At 39.3% G+C, this 23,981-nt stretch overlaps 1 protein-coding gene across 6 annotated transcripts in view; it reads right to left on the bottom strand.

The window, feature by feature from the left end:
- Nucleotides 1-23,981, bottom strand: part of LOC122550648 (mitogen-activated protein kinase kinase kinase kinase 4) — a 285,957-nt gene that overhangs the window by 89,553 nt on the left and 172,423 nt on the right. For all 6 annotated transcript variants that reach the window (XM_043691715.1, XM_043691718.1, XM_043691717.1 and 3 more), the window contains exons 5-8: nt 7,985-8,095; nt 5,734-5,824; nt 2,974-3,104; nt 2,557-2,611 (exon numbers count right to left, since the gene is read on the bottom strand). In XM_043691715.1, coding sequence (XP_043547650.1) covers nt 2,557-2,611; nt 2,974-3,104; nt 5,734-5,824; nt 7,985-8,095 — 388 coding nt within the window. The remainder of the gene's footprint in view (nt 1-2,556; nt 2,612-2,973; nt 3,105-5,733; nt 5,825-7,984; nt 8,096-23,981) is intronic.

Below are 23,981 nucleotides of genomic sequence, written 5' to 3'. Positions count from 1 at the left end.
TTCAATCCAACTTTGTTAATGTATTTGTAAACACACTCGCCCATCAGTTCACCGGTCTTGGTTTGGTTTTTAGTTTCCACTGATGTACCAGAAAACCACTCCAAGTGTTGATCATCTCTTGATAAGTTCTTCCAGACATTTATCGTAAATACTACATTCATTAATTTTATCATATACTCCCTTGGTTTAGTGCACTGCTTTGCTTCAATGCAAACAGTTTAGATTTACCTCACCAGTGCTGATTAATATCTTAAATAAAACATTGAGCTCACGACTGAATCTTCTCCATTCAAGACGCTGGACCGCCTTTCCTGCCACCTTTCTATATAATTCAATTTGTTACAATGAATCAGCTGAATTACCAGGTCATTTCAACACCACCATAGTTTAAATGCTCTCCTTAATGACAAGATGCTCAAAACTAATTAGCACTTAACTCAAGAAGTGGCTTGTAAAATTTTACAGCAATATCCCTGATTTTTATTTACTGCTATACAATGATCACTTCAACTCTAAAGTGCTTACTGCTCACTCTCAGAAACAATTCCACTTCATTTTCAGCTACTTCATGCTACCAACTATAACTATACCATCCATTTTTTCTTTCCAGTTTTACCAACTTCTACTTTTCAAAAAAAACCTTCTCAACCAAACTTGACTTCTCAAATATTTTATCCGACTATTTTTATTGCAGTCTTACTATTTTACTTTGCTTGTCTTCCTCTTCCTGCAATCCTTCCTCAGTTTGTCATCTGAACATTTATTTTGGAGTTTCTAATACAGTGTGGAAACAGGCCCTTTGGCCCAACAAGTTCACACCGACCCTCCGAACAGCAACCCACCCAGACCCATTCCCCGACATTAACCCCTTCACCTAACACTAAGGGCAATTTAGCATGACCAATTCACCTAACCGGCACATCTTTGGATTGTGGGAGGAAACCGGAACACCGGAGGAAACCCACGCAGACACGGGGAGAATGTGCAAACTCCACACAGTCAGTCGCCTGAGGTGGGAATTGAACCCAGGTCTCTGGCACTGTGAGGTAGCAGTGCCACTGTGCCACCATTCAGAAATAATAAATCTCAATATCAATCCCTGGGGCACTCTCCTTGTAATTCCTCCTGCCTGCCATCCTAACATTAGTTTACTGAAAAGTTACTTCCCTTTCAATCACCAAATTATTAATCAAAGCAATATTTTTATCCCAGTTTTTCATATGGGTCACACTATTACCTTCCTAATAGCAAGTAAGGTTGGGTAATAATGTTGGCCTGGTCAGCTTTAGTTACATCCATAACCAAACAGAAAATGTTACTGAAAATCCAAGTTCATCATACCATATGGTTTTTACCATTTACTCTGAGATAACTTACCAAAATCTCAGGGTCTTTCTTTAGTTTTGGGGTTTACTCTCAGCTATTCCTCAAATATACTTTAAGTAACATATTATTTTACCACACTAGTTTGTGAAGTTAGATCGATGCAAATGGCCAAACTAAATTTGCTTACTCTTAAATACAGTTTGTTTCCTAGCCAATAGAGACCACTCCAGCATTCACAGTGATTTACTCATGATCTTCAGCACTTAACACATTCCATCCCTGTACTCTACTCAAACTCTGGAAAGAGATACCATCAATCCCTGTGGACTTTTCCATTGAGGCCTTTAAGCCCATTTCGCAATGTGAAGTCTGTAAAGCTGCATGTTTATTTTCATAAACGCATGGTCTTAGTGTAGGCATTCTGTTGAAAACATTAATATACTTTTCAGTTTCATTTCTTTAAACTTTTTATTTCACTTAAATATTTCCCTGCTGCTGCCATGGAAATAATTTATTGCTGCTGCTTAGCAATTCTATTTCTTTCTCCTGATCACCTTTTTGAACATGCTTGACAAGCCTCTTATGTTTTTCTCAATCTTACCCTTCTTCCCACAAGTATTGAGATTCAACTGCCACATCACCTCAGTCCGCTGCTCAACAACACATGGACTGCAGCAGTTCAAGGCGGCAGTTTACTAGCACCTTCTCAAGCCAATCAGCTAGCAACACCCTTGTCCCATTCATGAATTAAAGAGATGATCTTTCCCTACCATCAGTAAGTGTTTTAATCCTAATAACTACCAAATATATTCAAACCAACTGTGATACTCAACGGCTTCTATTTCCTATCTTTGATACAATTATTGATTATAGGATGCTGGTGCTAGAATGCAACATCCTTCCATTTTATGCACTTAATATCAACAATTGACACTTCCAGGAAAGCTGCAGAAGTCAGACCGACAGTCAAGGGTCCAGCCGCTCTCCAACCTGACAGCAGCATTCCCTGTTCCGCCTTGGCGTCACTTACAGCTGATTGAAAGTAAATCATAAGTAGCTCTGTGAGGTTTGCCAAACTCAACTTGGAACTCAACTAGAAGAGAACAATCTTACTCCATTAAGTTACCAGAAATAAATTTCGGTCTTGGATAAATTGTGACACTTTAAACACATAGTTCCCAATTTAAAGATAAGTTGTATCACTAAGTTACATTGTATCAAATTACTTACGAGGTGCTCCTTCTGCCATTTCAATAGCTGTGATTCCCAATGACCATAAGTCACTCTAAAACGAAAACATAGTAACTCATTCAGCTAATTCTGCATATTAAAAGTCTAGGTAAAGCACAAATATCAGTGAAAAAAGCAGTTTTACAATGATTTTATTTCTTTTTCTTCATTTTAACAAGACAAAATAAAAACATTTTAATAATCATTTGCAATCAACTGATGGTTCAGTTTAGCAACACTTTCAATTAGCTACAAGTAAAAACTGCAGCTAAAATCAAACATTTTGACTTTTATAATACATTTCCATACAAACAAATTTCTAAAAAGGTTCACAAATTCAAAAAAAAAAAGATTTTAAAAAATTTCCATGAAAGACCCAAGTACTGATTCTGGAAATAAAAATAGGCAACAACTTACTCGATAATCATATGTTGCATCTGGATTCTCATCACAAGCAATGACCTCTGGTGCCATCCAATAGGGTGTCCCAATAAAGGTATTTCTTCTGCCAACGGTCCTGTCCAATTGTGCACTAACACCAAAATCCACTATAATGAAAAATTCGAGACAAATAGCAACTTGCATTGTTAGAATATGGGTTGTAAACGAGTTCCACGCAAATCCATTCACAAGTCCATTTGTACACAAGTTGGACCACAACACAAGATAAAGGAAGATTGCCGTACACAGTAAGAAACAATGTTCGCATGCCAGATCTTTAAAATGACACCCTTCCATGGGATAGCATGCAGACATATGAGCGCTCATAAGTCAGTTGTCCGTAAATTAGGGACCCTCTGCATGATGTGTTCATAAGCCTTACATTCACAGAAAAGCAGAGTGCTGAATTTCAGAATTTCCTAATCTAACTATAATAAAAGATCAGTGGATACAAATTGTAAATTAAATTGCTTCTCTGGATTGCCAACATTATAAAAGACTATAAGATGTAAGAGTAGAAGTAGGCCAATTCAGCCCATTGAGTCCGCTCCACCATTCAGTAAAATCATTGCTGATCTGTTAACCCACTTTCCTGCTTTTTCCCTATAACTCTCAATTCCCATACAGATTAAAAATCTGTGTCTATCGGGTCTCCCTGCTATAGGAAAAATGTGGTGAAACTTGAAAGGGCTCAGAAAAGATTTACAAGGATGCTGCCAGGTTTGGAGGGCTTGAGCTAAAGGGAGAGGCTGGATAGGCTGGGGCTATTTTCCCTGGAGCGTCAGAGGAGGGAGGGGGACCTTATAGAGGTTTATAAAATCATGACGGGCATGGATAGGATGAAGAGCCAGGGTTCTTTCCCCCCCCAAGGCTGGGAGTCTAAAATTAGAGGCCACAGGTTTAAGGTGAGAGGAGTAAGATTGAAAAGGGACCGAAGGAGCAGCTTTTTCACGCAGTGGATGGTGCGCATATGGAATGAGCTGCCAGAGGAAATGGTGGACGTTGATACAATTACAACATTTAAAAGGGATCTGGATGGTATGTGAATAGGAAGGGTTAAGAGGCATATGAGCTAAATGCTGACAAATGGGACTAGGCTAATTTAGGAGAGCTGGTCAGCATGGACGAGGACCAAAGGGTCTCATTCAATTCAATGGTCTAGAGTACATATCTACAGAATCAGTTAACATAATTATGAAAGTGCCACCCTGTTAGTACACTCCATTACAAAGAATTTAAAAATCTTCAAAGTGTGTGGCACATGATAGGGGGTGAAATAAACAGTATAGATTTTCAATTAGAGAGGTGAACACAATTATATGATTAGATAATACGATCATGTGCATTAGTTTGAATACAACTGGGTAATATAGTCATGTGTACTAACTTGGAATATGAATTGAGAGAGATAGGAAGTAAATTTGAAATCTTTTGATTGGAAATTATCTGTAAGAATAGTCAATTGGAAGCCTGTTATCTGTAAAAATGGTGTAAAACTTTTGTTCTTGTAATAAAGATTCGAACTATACAATATTTTCAACAAGTGTATAGATCCTATCCATGCATGAATGTGCCTTTAAACAGAGGAACCAGAGTCTCCTCTGGAGTAAGAGGAAATAAAGGGATAACTCACCCTTTCACATGGAGCACCATAAACTTACAAGTAGATCTCTTCAATTCTAGAACTAGCAGCATTATGGGTTATGAAACTAGGGTCAATTATGGGATTAGGACTGCTAATCTATTCATTTACTGGTTTTGCATCAAAGTCCTTTGACAACTATAAACTCAGTTCTAATGTAATGTCTCTATCCTCATATTAATAAATCACTCCCCTGACGAGATACAGACCCAACCGTGTGTGCAACTCTGCAAAATAAAAGCAAAATACTGCAAATAATGAATATACTCAAGTCGGGCAGCATCTATGAGGAGGGGAAAAGGGATTTAGGATGCTGCTGCCTGGAGGTCCGAATGCCTTCACATTATTTACCTGCCCCTATTGCAATTTTACCAGTGGCAGGAATGGTGTTTGGGTCAGTGGGCTGACTGAGGCCCCATTTTGTCAATTTAAGAAGTTCATCCTAATGTCAGGATTAAATCCATACTAGTAGATTTCTCTGCCTGCTGTGATGGAAGGTTTGGTACAGGGATTTCTCCATGGCACCTCCTCTCTGCCCCACAGGTTTCCATCCCCAACCTCCCCAAATAAATTCCTGATGTGAAATATTCATGGCCTCACTCTCCACAAATTATGGTTGAGCTTGTTCAACATTTTCTGTTCATATTATGCTATTCTGGAAATCATTTTTACAGAGTTATGCTATAGATTGAGCACAAGGCAGATTTAGCACATATAGCATATACAGTTTATCTCGGGTGTACACTCCATTCGTTGCAAAGCATTACACAGATACATATCAATCTCCTTAAAAACTCATTGAACTGCTAGCAAGAAGGGTTGTAGTGGCAAATTGATAGAGTCCCTACCCCTGGGCCAGAACGACTGGTTCAAGTCCCACCTGTCCCAGAGGTGTGTCGTAACATATCTGAGCAGATAGGTTAAAATAATTTTTGTAATTGCAAGCAGTGAAGAAGTTGCTTATTAATTTTTAGTGTTCATTTAACCTATCCATATGCAACTCCACAAACTTAACCATTCTGCTAATTAATTTCAGATGTCAACATGAGTTACTCTAACATTAATGCTTCAAGTTACTACTGTTTGTTACATACCCAGCTTCACTTCAGCATTTTCTGTTAGCAATACGTTCTGTCCTTTGATATCACGATGAATGACATGGTGGATGTGAAGATGTGAAAGTCCCTAAACAGAAAAGGAAAAACAAATACCAATAACCTGCAGCAAACTTTGTTTTAACCAGTACCTAATGAATCGGCACTCTTGATAAACTGGCAAAAATAATATCCCTTAAATATCAGAAGTTTACTGTGTTATTATGATCTCTGCGATGTCAGAGTTGTGTCAGGCGAAGCAAACAACCTTCATGAAATGTTGCAGTCTATACAGTGTAGGTATAGGTGCATGTGTACAACTTTAATCTCCAAAGTAGGGAGCTTATAGTTTTAATCCAGTGACAGTACAGGAATACTAAACGTAACCAACTCAGGGTGGCATGTGGTTTAATGAAAATTTGCAGGTGGCATTCCCATTCCCTAGATAGGGGAAATCACAAATTTGGAAGGAGTCATAGAGAGTTGCTAAAAACTGCTGTCACCACCCAACAGTGAAGAAAGGAGTGAAAACTGAAGGTGGCGGATAGATGCCAATCAAGCAAGAAGCTTTATCCTCAATGATGTCAAGTTTCTAGAGTAGTGCTGCAGCTGCATTCGTCCTGGCAATGGATTGTATTCTACCACACTCCTTTCTTGAGCCTTGCAGGCGTCAGGTCGGCTTTGAAAAGTCAGCAGGCGGAGTTACTTGCTGCAGAATTCTCAGCCTCTGGAACTCCGTGCTACTGGATTATTAATTAATCTAAAAACAATTAACTGGGAGATAACATGATAAAAAAAAGACACGAGGTAACGAACGGATAAAGAGTTCAGAACGGTCCAACTTGGTAGAATCTAGCAACAGCATTGTATAACATCCATAGAACTGATCATGCAAGTTAATAGAGTAGACTTCTGTCAGTGTAACTGTACACCTATGGCTGGAAATGCTGCAATGGGAAAAGGACAGCTTTCGCATTAAGCTAAAATATCACACAAGACTTTCCAGTTGAATAAAGCTTATTGTGTCTTCCACAAAAGGCGTAATAATATATTACTGTACAGACAACAGCCAAAAAAAGAAAGCAATCAGATCTTATGCGATGCTTGGAATACTTCTGCATTTTAAACATTTTTCAAGTCTGAAGGGCACTACAAATGCCAGTTGGTCAAAGTGAGAAAGTTCCTGTAAAGAAAAAGTGACCATTTGCAACATAATTTTTCTAGCTGTAGGAACAGGCTAGAGAAATTAGGTTGTTTTCTCTGGAGCAGCGGAGGCTGAGGGGAGACTTGAAAGAAGTCTATACATTTATAAGATGCACAGACAGGGTTGACTGTCAACTTCCCCCAAAGTTGAAATGTCTAAAACTAGGGGGCATGCATTTAAAAATGAGAGGGGGAAAAGTTCAAAAGATATGTGAGGCGCAAGTTTTTTTAAACAGTGTGTGGTCAGAGTGTGGAACACATTGCCATGCGTGGTGATGGAGGCAAACATGATAGGGACTTTTAAGAGACTCTTAGATAAGCACATGAATATGCAAGGAATGGAGAGATATGGACCAAGGGCAGGCTGAAGGGATTAGTTTAAGTTGACGTCGTGTTTGGCATAACATCATGGGCTGAAGGGCCCATTCCCGTGCTGTATATTCCACAATCTTGCCAGATTTACCAATTTGAAAGATATGAACAACCAAATTAAAATGTTGAATAAGACAGTGAACATTTAATGCATTTTAACAATACGGTACACACAATTTAGTTCAAGATTTAATTCAAGAACTCCATTATCAGTAAAATATTCTGTACCAACAGACTGTAACAGAAACTAGAAGATGAACAATCTAATCTGTAATTAATTCTCCACTTTCTTCAAATTCAACACATTTTCCTCAAAGGTTTGAATAGGGTCCAAAATACTAAAACAGACTCTGTAATGGTTACTGCAGATGCTGAAAATCTGAAATAACAATAAAAACTGCTAGAAATACTAAATCAAGTCAGGCAATATCAGTAGAGCGAGGAACAGAGTTAATGTTTTAGGCCAACATTCTAATGAAACATCAAATTAGACTCTATTTCTGTCTCCATAGATGCTGCATGACCTACTGAGTATTTCCAGCACTTAATCTCTAAATGATCTGTTGAAGTTAAATCTAATTAATTTAAGCCACAGCAGTTTATTCCTTCACTTCTGCTCTCCCTCTTTTGCCTTTAACGTCTACTGCCTTATAATTTTGCACGAAACCATACTCACCCGAAGTATCTCTCTGCAGATGTACGCAATCCAGTCTTCCTTTAGTGAATTTCCTTTTGTGTTTTTCACCAAGTCTGTAATGGATCCTGCACCACAGAACTCCATGACAAGCTATTAAAAAGGTTAAGAAGAAATAAGTTACTTAAATATGGAAATTAAGAATTTTTGTTAGAGATGGTTACTGCCAGATACTTGTGTGACACAAATATTACTTTCCATGTAACAGTCCAAGTCTGAATATTGTCCAGGGCTTTCAACCTATGAACATGATTGCTTCAGTACCGTGAAGTACTAGAATGGGAGTAAACATTGCAGTCATCAATAAACATCCTCGCTTACGGCATTATAATGTGAAGGTCATTTATGACATAGCTGAAGGTGTTAAAGCTGAGGACAATACCTAAGAAATTCCTGTCACAATGCAGAGGGCTAAGATGATTAATCTTTAATAACCACAGTCATTTTTCTCTGTAATAGGGTTAAGACTCTAACCAGTCAGAAAATCCCCTCCCACTCTGATTCTCATTGACTTAAGTTTTGTTAGACCACTTCGAGGTCACTCATCAATTGCTTCAATTACATCAAAAGCAGTCAACTCCCACCTCACCTTCAAGTTCGCGCATGCCCATGATTGAACCGAGGCCAAAATTAGGTCTGAAGTTGATCTCAATGGAACCCAAACTGAGTATGAGATGAACAGGTTACTGCTGAGTAAATATCACATTGTTTTATGATTGAGAGCAAACTGATGGGGCAGCAACTAGCTGAATTGGGTTCGCTCTGTTTTATGGATAGACAATATCTGGGCAATTTCTAACATTATCAGGTAGATACCAAAGAAAGCTTGACGAGGCACATTGCTAGTTCTGGAGAGTGGGTCAAGGCATTGTCAAGATTCATATCTTTATTTCATTCAGTGCATTCAGCCATATCTCAAAATCATGTGAAGTGAATCAAAATGGCTGAAGATTCGAAATTATGGTGCTTGAGACTTCAGGGCTCCTTTAAAATAAATATTCGTAGTACTTACTGTGATGCATGGGATTACATTTAACTGCTGTTACAGCTGTAACTAGCTTTCCAAATGTCAGGCAAATGAAAACTAAAGGAAAGGTCACAAGAATCACCAGGATCATTATTAGCAATGCTCCACTGAACTGACATTAATAGTTTATTTGGTCACATGCATCCTATTATCAAATTATTGTTTGGGAAATCAAGTTTTTGTTCTCATTAAAATATAGTAAAATAATGCTCAGGCCAGTAAATGACACTGGTTATCCTGGCATCTGGCGTAGCTGCCAGTGATCTTTGGTTACAAGAGTTCAGACAGATAATTGACACAGCACAGTTTGCCTCCAGAAATAAATTAACAGGGGTAAGTGGGAAGTGAGCTATTGAGGGACAGTCCAGGTGAATGAGTTTTTTTTTGAGGAAGTCGACCTGGAATTCGAGGGAAGTACAAAGACTGTGAGCATCAAAGACTTTGAATATCAGAGATGAAGTTCTGACCACTCCAAACCAAAGGGCTCCGCTATTTCTGTTTCTCTTGTCTATAGGATGCCCTTGGGATCTGTAAAGCTTTTCCTGTCCTTTGTCTAAATAAACAATGCATCACATTTAAGCTGAATAAACAATCTGAAAATGGCTTACAAAATATGAACTGCTTCCATGAAGTAAAGACAATTAATTCACTGTAGTCCCAGAGTGACACATACTACTCCCTCATTGGCAACTGGGAGTCAGTGGTGGTTTAACCTGATGGTCACCATGTCTCAAGCAAGGGCAGAGGCTGAAAAGGATCACGCTGACCTCAGCTAATGCAGGACTTGAACCTATTGACATTATTCTGCATTGCAAACCAGCTATTCAGCCAACTGACCCAAACCTCTATTAAGTAACTGTGATTATGAACATCCAAAATCAAACAGACGCTTGCAGTATTGGATTATCCACTCAGTGTTTCTAGCCAAAGACAGCTCATTTGCACTGATGTACTGTGCTCCACCATCTTTAAGAGTAGGAATGTTTGTGAAGTCTCTTCCTTTAGTTATTCTCCATTCAGACATGGACGTGGAAGGACTGCAAAACTCTGGACTTGATCCACAGATTGACAGATGACTTTGGTCTGTCGATTGAATCATAGAATCCCGACAGTGTGGAAGCAGGCCATTTGTCCCACCAAATCCACACTGACCCTTCCGAAGAGCATCCCACCCAGATCCATGCCACTAATCTATCCCTGTAGCTCTGCATTTCACACGACTCCACCAAGCCTGTACACCCCTGGACACTACAAGTAATTTAGTACGGCCAACTCTCCTGACCTGAACATCTTTGGACTGTGGGAGGAAACCAGATCACCCAGAGGAAACCCATGCAGACACAGCGAGGATCTGCCAACTCCACACAGCTGCCCAAAGGTGGAAGTGAACCTGTGTCCCTGGCACTGTGAAGCGACTGTGTTAACCACTAAGCTATGGTGCCATCCTCCTGATAGCAGGCTGATTCAATTGTATAGTGTGCGCATAGTCCTCCCCTGTAACTCTGTTAGGTTGACACCTTTCTTTTAAAGTATCCCTGGTGCTGCACCTTGCATATTCTCCTACATTGAAGTACAGTTGGGCCTCTGGTTTGATGCTAATATTAGAATGAGAAATGAGGGGATTAGGTTAAAGATTACAAATCTACTGCTGCTAATTAATGGCTCACATGGTCTAATGGATATGTAGCTTTGAACTGCAAAATTAATTAAAATATATCCCATTGAGGGCAATGGTAGTGCCATACAACATGGAAGATAACTTCAATGTTAAGACAGGCATTTCCCTTTCACAAGGACTGTGAACTGAATAATTCTACTAAGACTGTTACAACCAGATGCATCTGCTACAAGTAGACTGATGAGGAGAGGTTCAAGTAGGTTTCTCCCTCTTCTTGTTTTTTTTACTCCCTGGCACAGATCCAATTTGACTGTCATTCAAATTTGGACAGTTCAGCCAATAACAGTGCTGAATTACTCATCCAAAGTATATTTTGTACACCTTCCAAGTGGTATTTAAGATAGAGGAATACTAATTCAAAAATCAGCTTTCCTAATTAGGTTTGACCTGAAGTGATGAGAATTCATGAGGTCCAAATCAATGACTGGAAGGTCATATCTCTGAATACCACCTCACAACTACTGCTGGTAAGTCATTACAGAATAAAATGATAGAACCCCTACAGCATGAAAGCAGCCATATGGCTCGAGTCCATCCAGACCCACCCCAACTGAGCCACCATACAACCACTTGGTTAAGACAGATCCATGTCTGGTTATGGGGTAGTCTGTGATATTGCCTGCAAAGTGCAATTCATTAAGTGTGACTTTATCAGGGTAGAATCTGTTTACCTGACTGGTTAGTCTGGAACAAGGTTCATAGTCTCAGGGTTTTAAAAAGGGACCAAACACACTGACTTAAATTGACTCTTTCTTAAAACCTTCAATTGAAGAAAGTCCTAGATACAAAACTGGACAGTGTGTTGTCCCATTTCCCTATCCCCATATCAATCAAAGCAAAAAACACAGACACATCCTTCATCCTTATTCTGGGCCCTGAAGAGAGAGAGAGAGAAAGATCACCCATGTGCACAGACACAGGAGCTCTCTGTCTTCTCTTCAACAGCAGTTTCTTAATGAAATATATAGTCACTTGCAGGGAGGAGCCAGATAAGGCAACATGCATATTGATTGGGCGACCGTTATAATCAATGAGCCTCAATAGTAGAGATTAAGTCATCTGGCGTTATACAATGAATAACTGGCTTCACATAATGAATGCTTTTCACCTTATTAACTGACTTTACATACTGAATGCTTCTTCATCTTGTTAAATGGCTTTATATAATGAATGCTTTTTCACCTTGTTAACCCACTACCTTTGCCTCCAGTACCTCATTGTTTACTGCAAGTTCGTATCTGATCTGAGTCATGCTGGGTTGATCCTTTGTTTCACAACTCAAAACTTAACTCTGTCCCTACCAGCTCACACCTTATACACTTTCTCAAAAGGAATTCAAAGATCAATAGTCCATATTTTACACAATTATGTTGTTACAATGAGTATATCTAAAACTGAAAAATATTCTCAGAATAGGAGGAAAAAAGCGCATATGCAGACCAGCTAGGGAATGCAGAGTTAAGGTTTAATAACAATCATAATGTTATTATACTTTATAAAAGACTCCATTTCAATTTCTTACATTCTTAAATGCTAATGAAATCCTGTTTTAAATTTTAAACCAAAAAAATGCCATTGAAAACAGATACTTAAAAGAAAACAGCTTAATTATCTTTTAATCAGAATTTTGAATGTGTCATGAAAAACTGATCTGTTCTCTTAGTGCAGCATATGGCAAAACATATGTGGCAAGGTTTCCAATGAATGCAGAAAAGATTGTTTTGCATAAGGAATCTGTCCACATTATTTCTCAACTTAGATGCTGCAACAGATTCAACTTTACTGTTTTCAAGTTGTCAATACACTGCAATTTAGGCAAATGGTTAAAAAAAAACTTCTCTCAATTGTATTTCTTTTAAATGTGTGTTTATTTTACCTCGTTGGTAGCAACAGGGTTAGATGCCTTTGAACCAGAAGTTGCATGTCAAGCCCGATTCCAGGATGTGACTGCATTCTAGAAGGTCAATATTATTCTCTAGTTCTTGGGATAGAGCTACATTTTCTTTGGATAAAATATTAAACCAACGACCCATTTTTCTGATGCAATACAAAAAGTTTCCATGGCATGACTAGGGAGATGAAGGAGGACCAGGGAAAGCAAGTTTGTTTTGCAATTCAAATGCAAAAAAAATTTTTAAAGTGATTTAATAATTTGCTCCACTTCAATTATGCAGGGCTCAATGAAAGTGAGTGCTTAAATGCTTGAAATGAATTTTGCACTGGAATGTTCTTCATTTTTCTGGCGATAAAATGACACCTTTTCCTTCCTTTAAAGAGTCTAATTAACAATATTGAAAAATGTTTTCAATATTGATACTGAAGTGAAATAAAGTGCATGAGCATTCTTTTGGTGATGATAATGTTTTTCATAGCCTTTTTGAATATATAAAATGGCTAAAAATGCAAACGTTTAACAAAGTCAACTGACAAAATAATACAACCCAAAAATACAAGTAAACTAAGTTCAACAGGAAAACCTTGCACATCAAATCTGTCATTAGAATTATTATTCTAAATCTTTAGAAACATATTAAGATGCTGCTGCCCATATTTGCTTCAAAATGTAGCACCACTTGAAAGTTTAATTAAAAGGTTCCTATAAATAGGGGTACAAAATCAACAGAGTTTGGAAGACAAATGGTTTTAAAAACTTAAAGTTACAATTTTCCAAAAAACAGTAATTTGAGAAATGGCAGATAGCGAGGTGTCATTCAAAGTCCAATAAAAAGCAAAAGGCACAAGATGCAGATAACATAACCAAAAACTGGTAGCCTTTTTGATAATTTATTTAACAGTTGACAATCATTTCACAAGATGGTTGCAAATAAATTCTATATATTCCATCTATTCACATGGTCCAAAATAAAATGTCCTATGGCATACAGCTACAGAGAACAAAATCAGATTTGGAAAGTACCACCCATATGAATGGGACAAGGCGAGAAACAATTTTACGGTCATGCTGCTATAAAGACTTTTAAAAACAGTTCAGCAGTTATTATGTATAACACTATAAATTTTCACTGCAGCATTACATTCATAAAACCTGAGCACGATTTTCATTGCTTAGGGTGAAAGAAACATGGAATTTAGCTTACTTTCATTACAAGATGCATTACAAAAATAGTCCAAAGTTAAAAATCACACAACACCAGGTTATAGTCCAACAGGTTGAATTGGAAGCACACTAGCTTTCGGAGCAACGCTCCTTCATCAGGTGATTGTGGAGGGCTCGATCGTAACACAGAATTTATAGCAAAAATTTGCAGTGTGATGTAATTGAAATTATACACCTCCACAATCACCCGATGAAGGAGCATCGCTCCGAAAGCTAGTGTGCTTCCAATTAAACCTGTTGGACTATAACCTGGTGTTGTGTGATTTTTAACTTTGTACACCCCAGTCCAACACCAGCATCTCCGAATCAAAAATAGTCCAGGTTGTGATGTGATAAAGCATAATAACAGGAATCACCCTCAATTATCCTTTGGTATTTGGTCGAAGTGTGCATTCCTCAGCAAATTGTATCAGGATGATACCATTAAGTAAGTCAGTAAGTCACAACAATGCGAAGTTAATCTTAGCCTCACGAGCACGTATAACACACAATGTTCACAAGCTCAGAATTATAAAATACCTACGATATGGCAAGAGGCCATTCAGCCCATTGCATCTGCACCGATCCTATGAAGAGCATCCCACCCAGCCTGAATCCTCTACTCTATCATTGTAACTCCGTATTTATCATGGTTAATCCATCTAGCCTGCACATCCTTGGATACTAAGGACAATTTAGCATGGCCAAACCACTTAAACGACACATCTTTGAACTGTAGACAGATACCACAGCACCTTGTTGAAAACCATACAGACACAGGGAGACTATGCAAACTCCACACAGGCACTCACCTAAAGCTGGAATTGAACTGGGTCCCAGCGCTGTGAGCCAGCAGTGCTAACCACTAAGTCACTGTGCCACCCCCAAGTTGTTAATAGGTCCACAACTGATAAACAATACAATTTCACACTTGGTCAAGCAAAGTTAAAAATCACACAACACCAGGTTATCGTCCAACAGGTTTATTTGCAAGCACTAGCTTTTGAAGCACTGCTCGTTCATCAGGTGGTTGTGAAGTATAAGATCACCGGATCAACCACATGAAGAAGCAGCAATGCTCTGAAAGCTAGTGCTTCCAAATAAACCTGTTGGACTATAGCCTGGTGTTGTGTGATTTTTAACTTTGTACACCCCAGTCCAACACTGGCATCTCCAAATCTTGGTCAAGCAAGTTATTCAAATAATGTACAAGACCAATAAAACAATTTTTGAAAGAATCTGCCCTGATGAGGAAACTCAAACTAGCATAATAAAAAGGTGCTAACAGTGAAATGCAGGTCTTTAATTACAGACCACAAACTGTGATACAAAGCAACAGCACATGCACACTGAAAATGGTTCACAGATGGGCACATCCTCTGCACAGTGTATACAATAAGATGCTGGCCTGGGGAAATTGAGTAAGGAAATACATTTGCCGGACAGGTCCAACCTTCCACAATCAGAATGATCAAGGGAAGGGCCCCAAGTGTCCTTCGAAAGTAGCTGTGTTCATTGATTGCTGAAAGTTGCTTTTGGTCAAACACAAATGAACAGTTAGATTGTTTTTGGAGTAAATTCTGAAAATGCCTAAAATCCAGCCCTGATAGCAAGTCTTTCCTAATTAATGTACTTTCGTCTTACTTCCATATTTAGTAATGTGGTGGCATCAGCGACTAAGATTAATGTTTTAAATTGCATTCAAAGACGTTTAATTGCTTGTGCACATTGAAAGTTTGTGCATTTTTGAGTATGTGCAAATTAATGAATCATAACCAACAACCAGCTCCAGATGAGTATGAAAATTAAAACTTAGATCATGCTGTGTAGGCATATTCCTGGAATTTACCCCACAGCAATTCATAAAATGCAGAGACTCCGATTCCAGTGCGCAGCCACATCAAATCTGATTGCAACTGCTTGCAAGTTGCTTCAAACATAATTCTTTATTAAGTAGTAAAATGGATTATTTTTATTGTCAATGGCAATTAAATATGTAGAGGCTTCAATGCATAAATAAGCTTCCTGCTTTCGGTAATGATCCATGCAGAACCAATAATTTCCAAAACAACCCCTGAACTTCATAATGTTCATGCTTCGTGCAAACAATGTCAATTGATAGCAATCAAAATTTCTCACGCCATCTCAAGCCCCATTTTAGAAGGTTCCCCATGATGTCCCATAGTTCCCTTCTGTTTAAGTGTGGAGTCTGCAAATATTCATAGCAGTTGTACAGATCAGATGCACAAAAGGTGGAAATTTGACAGTCAGAATTATCTGGTAATATTGGTGTAACTGAACTTCAAATTAAGATTTTAATTTAAATTTGGACTTTAAAATCTGAAAGAAACTCCAAGCATAGTTAGCAGATGTGTCTGTCAGCTGCATTTAACTGTTAATAAACTGAATTAGCTGTGTGAATAGTTGATAATTAGTCAGCAGGAAGATGAGTAAAAACTTCTAATGCGGATGTGGCTCAAAATGGAGAATAAAGTAAACAGTTTTGACTGACGCACAGTATAGTCGTAAAAGAAGTGCATTGTGAACTAAGTACAAAAGTTTGGTCTCTTTGCAATTTGGTGTTGAGTGGAGAAAAAACATTGAGCTTTTGCACCCAATACTTAGAGTGATTGTGGAAGCGTGTTGCAACTGATGTTTGAAATCTTTGTGCATTATTCCTTACAAGAAATAAGTACAAATCATTGAATCTTGCATCGCAAGCTGTGTTCTTGGATTGCAATATGTCAGTTTGCACAACTCCCCTAAATTACAGGATTTCATAGTCATAGTCACAAAACTTTAGCAGAGAAATGCCGGTAAAGTCCATGTCGGTTATAAATAACCTAACTATTATAATCCCATGTTTAACACATGGCCCATAGCCTTGTATGCCTTGGCATCGCAACTGTACATCTAAATACTTCTTAAATGTTATGAGAATTTCTGCCTCTATCCCCTACCCATGCCACCCCTCCTCCCCAACCATACAGGCAGACAATTCCTGATTCCCACCACTCTACAGTTAGATCTCCTAAAATGCCATAGTTGTGTTCCCGTGCGATGCAGTTATAGAAAATTATACAATAGAAATAATGGGACCTATGGGAAAAACAGGGTTGAGGCAAACCACCAAAAATACCAGTAAAAATCTAAACAAAAATAGTAGTTAACTAACACAAACGATAGCACAGTTTAAGTAAATTCTGACCTGTTATATGGTATTGCAGAGTACAATTCATCAGAATCTTCAACTGATTACTCTTGATTAGCATCTATACTGCCTGGCTGCACTACATTCTAGCCAGTCTTCTGACCACACCCAATGGTAACACCGCACAAGTCAGGTCCCAGAATGAAACCTGCCTTGAGCGATCAAGGGTTGAATCTTAATCTCTTTCGCTAAGTGTCAGATTTGTCAAGTTTTTTTGAGGGTTTCATATCATGATGCTTGGGGACGTCTATCATCTTATTTTACGAAACCTGCCTGATTTATTATCTACCCCACCCTTTGGTATACCTCTCACACATTCGATCACCATTATGCCATGTGCCATTTCCAAAAAAACTCAACACTTCCTGGATATCCCAGACTTGACCAACATCCGTGGTGCAGCACCATTTTTAAAAAGATATTGTGCACCCAGACAAGAGCTGTCAGTCCGGAGCTACCCTGTATGATTTCCTGACATTGGCCCTGGACATGGCAGACGTTGGAAAATTGGTGCTTCTCTTTGTGGGGACCGACCTGGAAATGCTGCTGATGGGGATGGGGTGATGCAAAGGCACGACGTCTTTTTCTCCCAGACCAAAGGACACCATTGTACTGGGACTACCCTAACCTAGACCAGGGTTACTATACAGGCGAGTGCAGTCTCAACCATCTGAAGGAATGCACATAATGTAGGAAGAACATTAGTGACCTTCACCACTATCAATGCAAGTGCCACCATTTTCTCTGATACTGTACCCATCATTTTCTGCAACATCTTCCCCACTCTCTCATTCTCACTAACACCTGACCCTTACTAACTCTGACTCTCTTCTGCACAGTCTACTCACCCGCTCAGGTCATCTCCACAGATGCACCAAACGTAACCGGTGTGCCACCCACCTTTCTCTCCCTCACCCACTATGTGCACAGTTTCCTGACTCTGACCATGTCCAAGCTCGTATCTCCACTAAGCCTCCTGCACCTTTGCTTAAACCTGTGCCCCCGGTCACTGATCCTCCAGTGAGGTGAAAGGTTACTTCCTGTCTACACTCTATGCCCCTGAATTTTATACATCTCAATTAGAACCCCTCTCAATCTCCCCTGCTCCAAAGAAAACACCTCCCAGTCTGTCCAACCACTTCACAACTAAAACTCTCCAGCCCAGGCAACATCCTGGTAAATCTCCTTAGCACCTTCTCCAGTGCAATCACATCCCTCCTGGTTCCAGAAATGCATATAATACTGTAGAAGTAGTCTAACTAACACTATATACAGTTCCAGCATAATTTCCATGCTATTAAACTCTATGAGATACACATGGACAGGCGGAGACACACACACTGATAGAGACACACACACGGACGGGTGAAGAGAGAGAGAGAGAGACAGACACACACACACACACACAGGCGAAGAGAGAGACACAGACAGACACACACACACAGACAAAGAGGGAAAGACACAGACAGGTGGCGAGAGGCACACACAGACAGAAAAAGAGACACACACGGCCAGGCAGAGAGAGACACACACACACATAGACAGGCGGAGAGAGAGACACACACAGACAGGCGGAGAGAGAGAAACACAGGCAGGTGGACAGAGAGACACAGAGTGAGAGATTGAGAATTTATAGTCACAGAACAACTCTGCATACTGGAACCCAAACAAAATATTCAAATCAGGAAAGGGAACACTCCAAAATCACAGAAACCGCAAAACAGTAAAGAAAGAAATAAGAGTAAAAATAATGACATTTTTCAGGATCAGATTGACTCCCATTTGCACATTTGAAAGGAAATAAATGAGAGCACCAGCGATGCAATAACCACAATCACCTGATGTTCTCTCAACTTGAAAAGCATTCCTTTGGATTGGAAAACTGCATGCAACACTCTACAACTTGCAAAAGACCAAGGAACTCTAAGCTCGTTAGTCCAAGGTCTGTTATTGATGAAAACACTAGAATCTAAGTAAGGAAAGAGTGAAAGAACATATTGTCCAATTGTTAGGATACCCAATTCAGAAAGGCTGGTTCCTGTCTGAAAATTGCTACTTTCTTTTGAAAATGTCACAAGACAAGGTAATGACCATAGATTTTATTTCCAATAGGCATTTGATAAAATTTTCTCATAAGATTCAGTTAGTTAACATTAACGCTCACTGTATCAAAAGTAAATTACTGAACTTTAGAAAATTGGCAGAAAACAGAAAAGGAAAAATAGGCGAGTACTTTAATAAACAGAATATGACTAGTGGTGCTTTTTAATGATCTGTGTAGAGGCATCAACTAGTCACCATATTTATCAGCTTAGATGATGGAATGGAAACACTATGATCCAATTTTCCAATGACTCAAAGGGAAGCAGCACCAAATGCAAAGTGGACAATACAATGCATAAAATTCGAGTATTCACAGATTTATTGAATGGGAAAAGTGGTGGCAAATGGATCCAGGTGTAGGCAAATGTCAGGTCACTCACTTCCATCTCAGGCAAAAAATGCTCGAAAAAGTACCTTCCAAATGGTGAAAATCTAAAAAAAAATGATGAGGCTAGAAGATCCATCCATGTACATCATTAAAATTTCATGAACCGACACACTAAAAATATCAATGAGACTGTTGGAAAACTTGCTTTACATCTAAAGAACTAGAAAATAAGATGGCAGAACTTGAGTTAATAGCAGAAGTAGGCTAAAACCACTCCACCATTTAATTTCATCATGATTGACCAGAGTGTAACCTCAAATCCACATTCGACGAATTGTCTTATTATGAACCGCCAATCCACCTCTGCCTTAAAAGAATCTTCCTCAAAAAGGTAGCGGTAACAATGAGTTCCAAAGATACGTGACCCACAAAAATTTCTTAAATGGATAACTCTGGATTCTTAAATGGGCCTGGTTTCTAGATTCTGTCACAAGAGGAAGTATCCTTTCCACATTCACCCTGTCAAGACCTCCCAGAATCATCTGTTTCAAATAAATCGCCTCTTAATCTTTAAAACTCCAGCTGGTATTAGTCTAACCTATCCAATCTTTCCTCAGACAAACACCACTGCCAAATATTAGTTTGGTAAATCTTCACTGAACTGTTCCAACACAATCACATCTTTCTTTAAATAAGGTAACCAATGCTGCAGACCTTATTACAGACATGATCTCACCTGTATAAATGAAGCATAACATTCCAACATTTGTCAATTCCCCTCACAATAAATTATAAGGTTTTATAATTATTTGCTGTTATGTGTCGACTGGTCTCTGAGATCATGCGTGAGGATACCCACATCATCTGCATTTCAGAGCTCCGAAATTGCTCTTAATTTAGATAACATGCTTCTCGAGTTTTGAGCAGATTTGTAGCTCTGAGGTTGAGGTTCTGGATGTAGGTTTGGTCGCTGAGCTGAAAGGTTTGTTTTTCAGACGTTTCGTCACCATACTAGGTAACATCATCAGTGAGACTCCGAATGAATTTCATCCGGAGGCTCACTGATGTTACCTAGTATGGTGCCGAAACTTTTGAAAATGAATCTTCCAGCTCAGAGAACAAACCTACATCCATAATTTGCTTCTTTTTATTCCTCCTACCAAAATGGACTTCACATTTTCCCACATGGTACTCCATTTGTCTTATCATTGATCACTCACTCAACCAATCAATATCCCTTTGTAGCCTCCTCAGATCCTCTCCACAATGAATGTTTCTCCTTACTGTATCTTTACTTCATCAGCAATATTACTTTCTGTCCTTTCATGCAAGTCATTTATACATATTGTGAAAGATTAACACCTTTGACACAGTGATCCATTGCTCATCACTTGTTACAGCTTGCCAAGCTGAAAAGGACCCATCTATGCCAATTGTATCACTAGTATCTATACACACAGATGAAGAGGGACACCAGTTCAACTGGGACAATACATCCATCCTGGGACAAGCTAAACAAAGACACACACAGGAATTCCTAGAGGCCTGGCATTCAAACTGGAACTCTATTAACAAACATATCGATTTGGACCCCATTTACCAACCTCTCAGAAAAGAACAGGAAATGATATCACCCTCCACAAGAGAACAAGACATAAACAGCAAGCAGGACAGAACACTAGTGTTTCATCGGAGACTCACTGATGATGTTACCTAGCATGGTGATGAAATGTCTGAGAACAAATCTACCAGCTCAGCAAGCAAACTTACAACCTGATGTCAATTCTATTTCCTGTTAGTTAGCTGATCAACCATTCATGCTAACATGTGACCCTATATTCAATATTTTCCACAGTAACCTTTCGTGTGGTACCTTATCAAAGGCCTTCAGTAAATGCCTTCAAGTACAGGCTCCCTTTTGTTGACTAGAAATGTTAAATTGTCAAAGAACTCCAGTAAGTTGGTTGAACAAGGTCTTCTTTCACAAGTCATCCAGTTGGCAATAGTGCTGGACAATTAAATAAAGCACTGTAACATGAGGCTCTACAAATATCCCCATCCTCAAAAAAGGGGAAGCCCAACCTGTCAGTACAAAAAAAAAACAAAACTGAAGCAATTACAAAACTCTTCAGCCAGAAATGCCAAGTGGATAATCCATCTGACTATCCAGAGCTCCATGAAATCACAGAAGTCAGTCAATGGCCAATTCAATTCATGCCAGATGATATCAAGAAATGGCTGTAGGCACTGGATACTCTAAAGGCTATGAGTCCTGACAACATTCCTGTAACAGTACTGAAGACTTATTTTCCAGAAATTGCCATGGACCTAAGAAGGCTGTTTCAGTATACCACAAAACAGGCATCTATTGGACAATGTGGCAAATTGCCCAGGAACATCTTGTAAATAAAAAGTGGGACAAATTCAAACTGGTCAATTACTACTCCATTAACCTAATCTTGATCATCAGAGAAGTGATGGACAGGGTCATTGACTGTGTTATCAAGCAGCACTTGCTTAACAATAACCTACTCAATAATGCTCAGTTTGGACTCTGCCAGGGCCACGCAGATGCTGACCTTATTATAGCCTTTGTTCAAAGTAGGATGATAGAGTGGAGCTTCAGACAACAGGTGAAAGTAAATGCCCTTCTCATTAAAATGACTGGTTGTTGAAGGTGAATCATCTCAGCTCAAGGACATCCCTGCAGGAGTTGCTCATTCCCTTCCCTTCATTATAAAATGATCAAGATTCCTCAAGTTGTGAAGCCCATAGCCAAACACAGCGACACAGTGTGAAGGTTTGGGCTAACAAGTAGAAAGCTATATTCAAACCACACAAGTGCTAGGCAACAACCATCTCTGACAAGGGAGAATCCAAACATTATCCTTTTACATTCAACAGTATTACCATCACTGAAACCCCCATCATCAACACCTTGGGCAACTGAATTGCACTAGCCATAGAAATATTATGCCACCAAAGCAGGCTATGAATCCTGCAGCATATAATTCACCTCCGAACTCTCCAAAGGATGTCCACCATCTACAAGGCACACTTTAGTGATGGAATACTCCTGACTTGCCTGGGTGAGTACAACTCCATCAGCTCAAGAAGCTTGACACCATCCAAAACAAAGCAGCCTCTCTGATTGCCACTACATCCACAAACATTTACTCCCTCCACCACCAATGCCATGTGGTAACAGCAGTGTCTACCATCTCAAAATGCACTGCAACAACTCACCAAGGCTCCTTTGACAAACCCACAACCACTACCAACTAGAAAGACAAGGGCAGCAGATACATGGAAACACTACCATCTGCAAATTCCCCTTGAAATGGCCTACTACCCAGCCTTGGAAATATACCACCATTCCTTCAATGATGCTGGGTCAATCTCCTGGAACTCCCTCACTTATAGCATTGTAGGTGTCCCTTCACCAAATAGACTGCAGTGGTAGAGCAATGCATCAGCACCTTCTCAACAGTAATGAAGGATGGGAAATAAATGTTAGCTCAGCTAGTGACACTCGCATGGATTTGCCTAGGGAAATTCATGTCTGACTAACATACTGGAAGAAGTATTCAAGAGAGTTGATGAGGGCATGCTGTTGATGATGTGTACATGGACATCCAGAAGACATTCGATACAGCACCACACAACAGACATGAGAAAACTTACACCTCATAGAATGAAAAGGACAGCGGCTGCATGAATGCAAAACTTATCAAGGGACAAGGTCTGCAGATGGATGGTTAATGATTTTTTTTTCAACCTTGAGTTATACAGGGATAAGAACATTTTAAAAAAACAGTAAGTCATTCACCCCCCCTCTCAAGATTGCCTCATATTTCAACAAGCTCATGATTAATCTGACCCAGGCCTGAACTCCTTCAGGTCAGCTCATTCCAGCCCCAACTCCTCAATATTTCAAAAATCTACCTATCTCTTCTTTAAATATCCCCACTCATTTATCCTCCACAAATTACCGTGGAAGAGAAATCCAGTTTTCTAAATGTCCTGTAATTTCTTCTTTTCTAATGGAAACCAACACTTGACTCTTGTTGTTCCTGATCGATATAAACGATCTAAACCTATGTGTTCAAGGGACAGTTTTGGTGTTTAAGTATGACACAAAACTTTGGAAACTTGACCCCAATGTCATAGACTCAGAGTCATAGAGATGTACAGCATGGAAACAGATCCTTCAGTCCAACCCATCTACGCCGACCAGATCTCCCAACCCAGTCCCACCTGCCATCACCCGGCCTATATCCCTCTAAACCCTTCCTATTCATATACCCATCCAAATGCCTCTTAAATGTTGCAATTGTACCAGCCTCCACCACATCCTCTGGCAGCTAATTCCATACACATACCACCCTCTATATGAAAAACTTGCCCCTTTATTTTCTTTTATATCTTTCCCCTCTCACCCTAAACCTATGCCCTCTAGTTCTGGACTCCTTGACCCCAGGGAAAAGACTTTGCCTATTTACCCTATCCATGCCCCTCATAATTTTGTTAACCTC

Source organism: Chiloscyllium plagiosum, chromosome 6, assembly GCF_004010195.1.
Source record: "Chiloscyllium plagiosum isolate BGI_BamShark_2017 chromosome 6, ASM401019v2, whole genome shotgun sequence".
Classification (NCBI taxonomy): Eukaryota; Metazoa; Chordata; class Chondrichthyes; order Orectolobiformes; family Hemiscylliidae; genus Chiloscyllium; species Chiloscyllium plagiosum.
The sequence above is the reverse complement of the archived record's forward strand: the minus strand, read 5'-3'. Positions and strand labels throughout refer to the sequence as shown.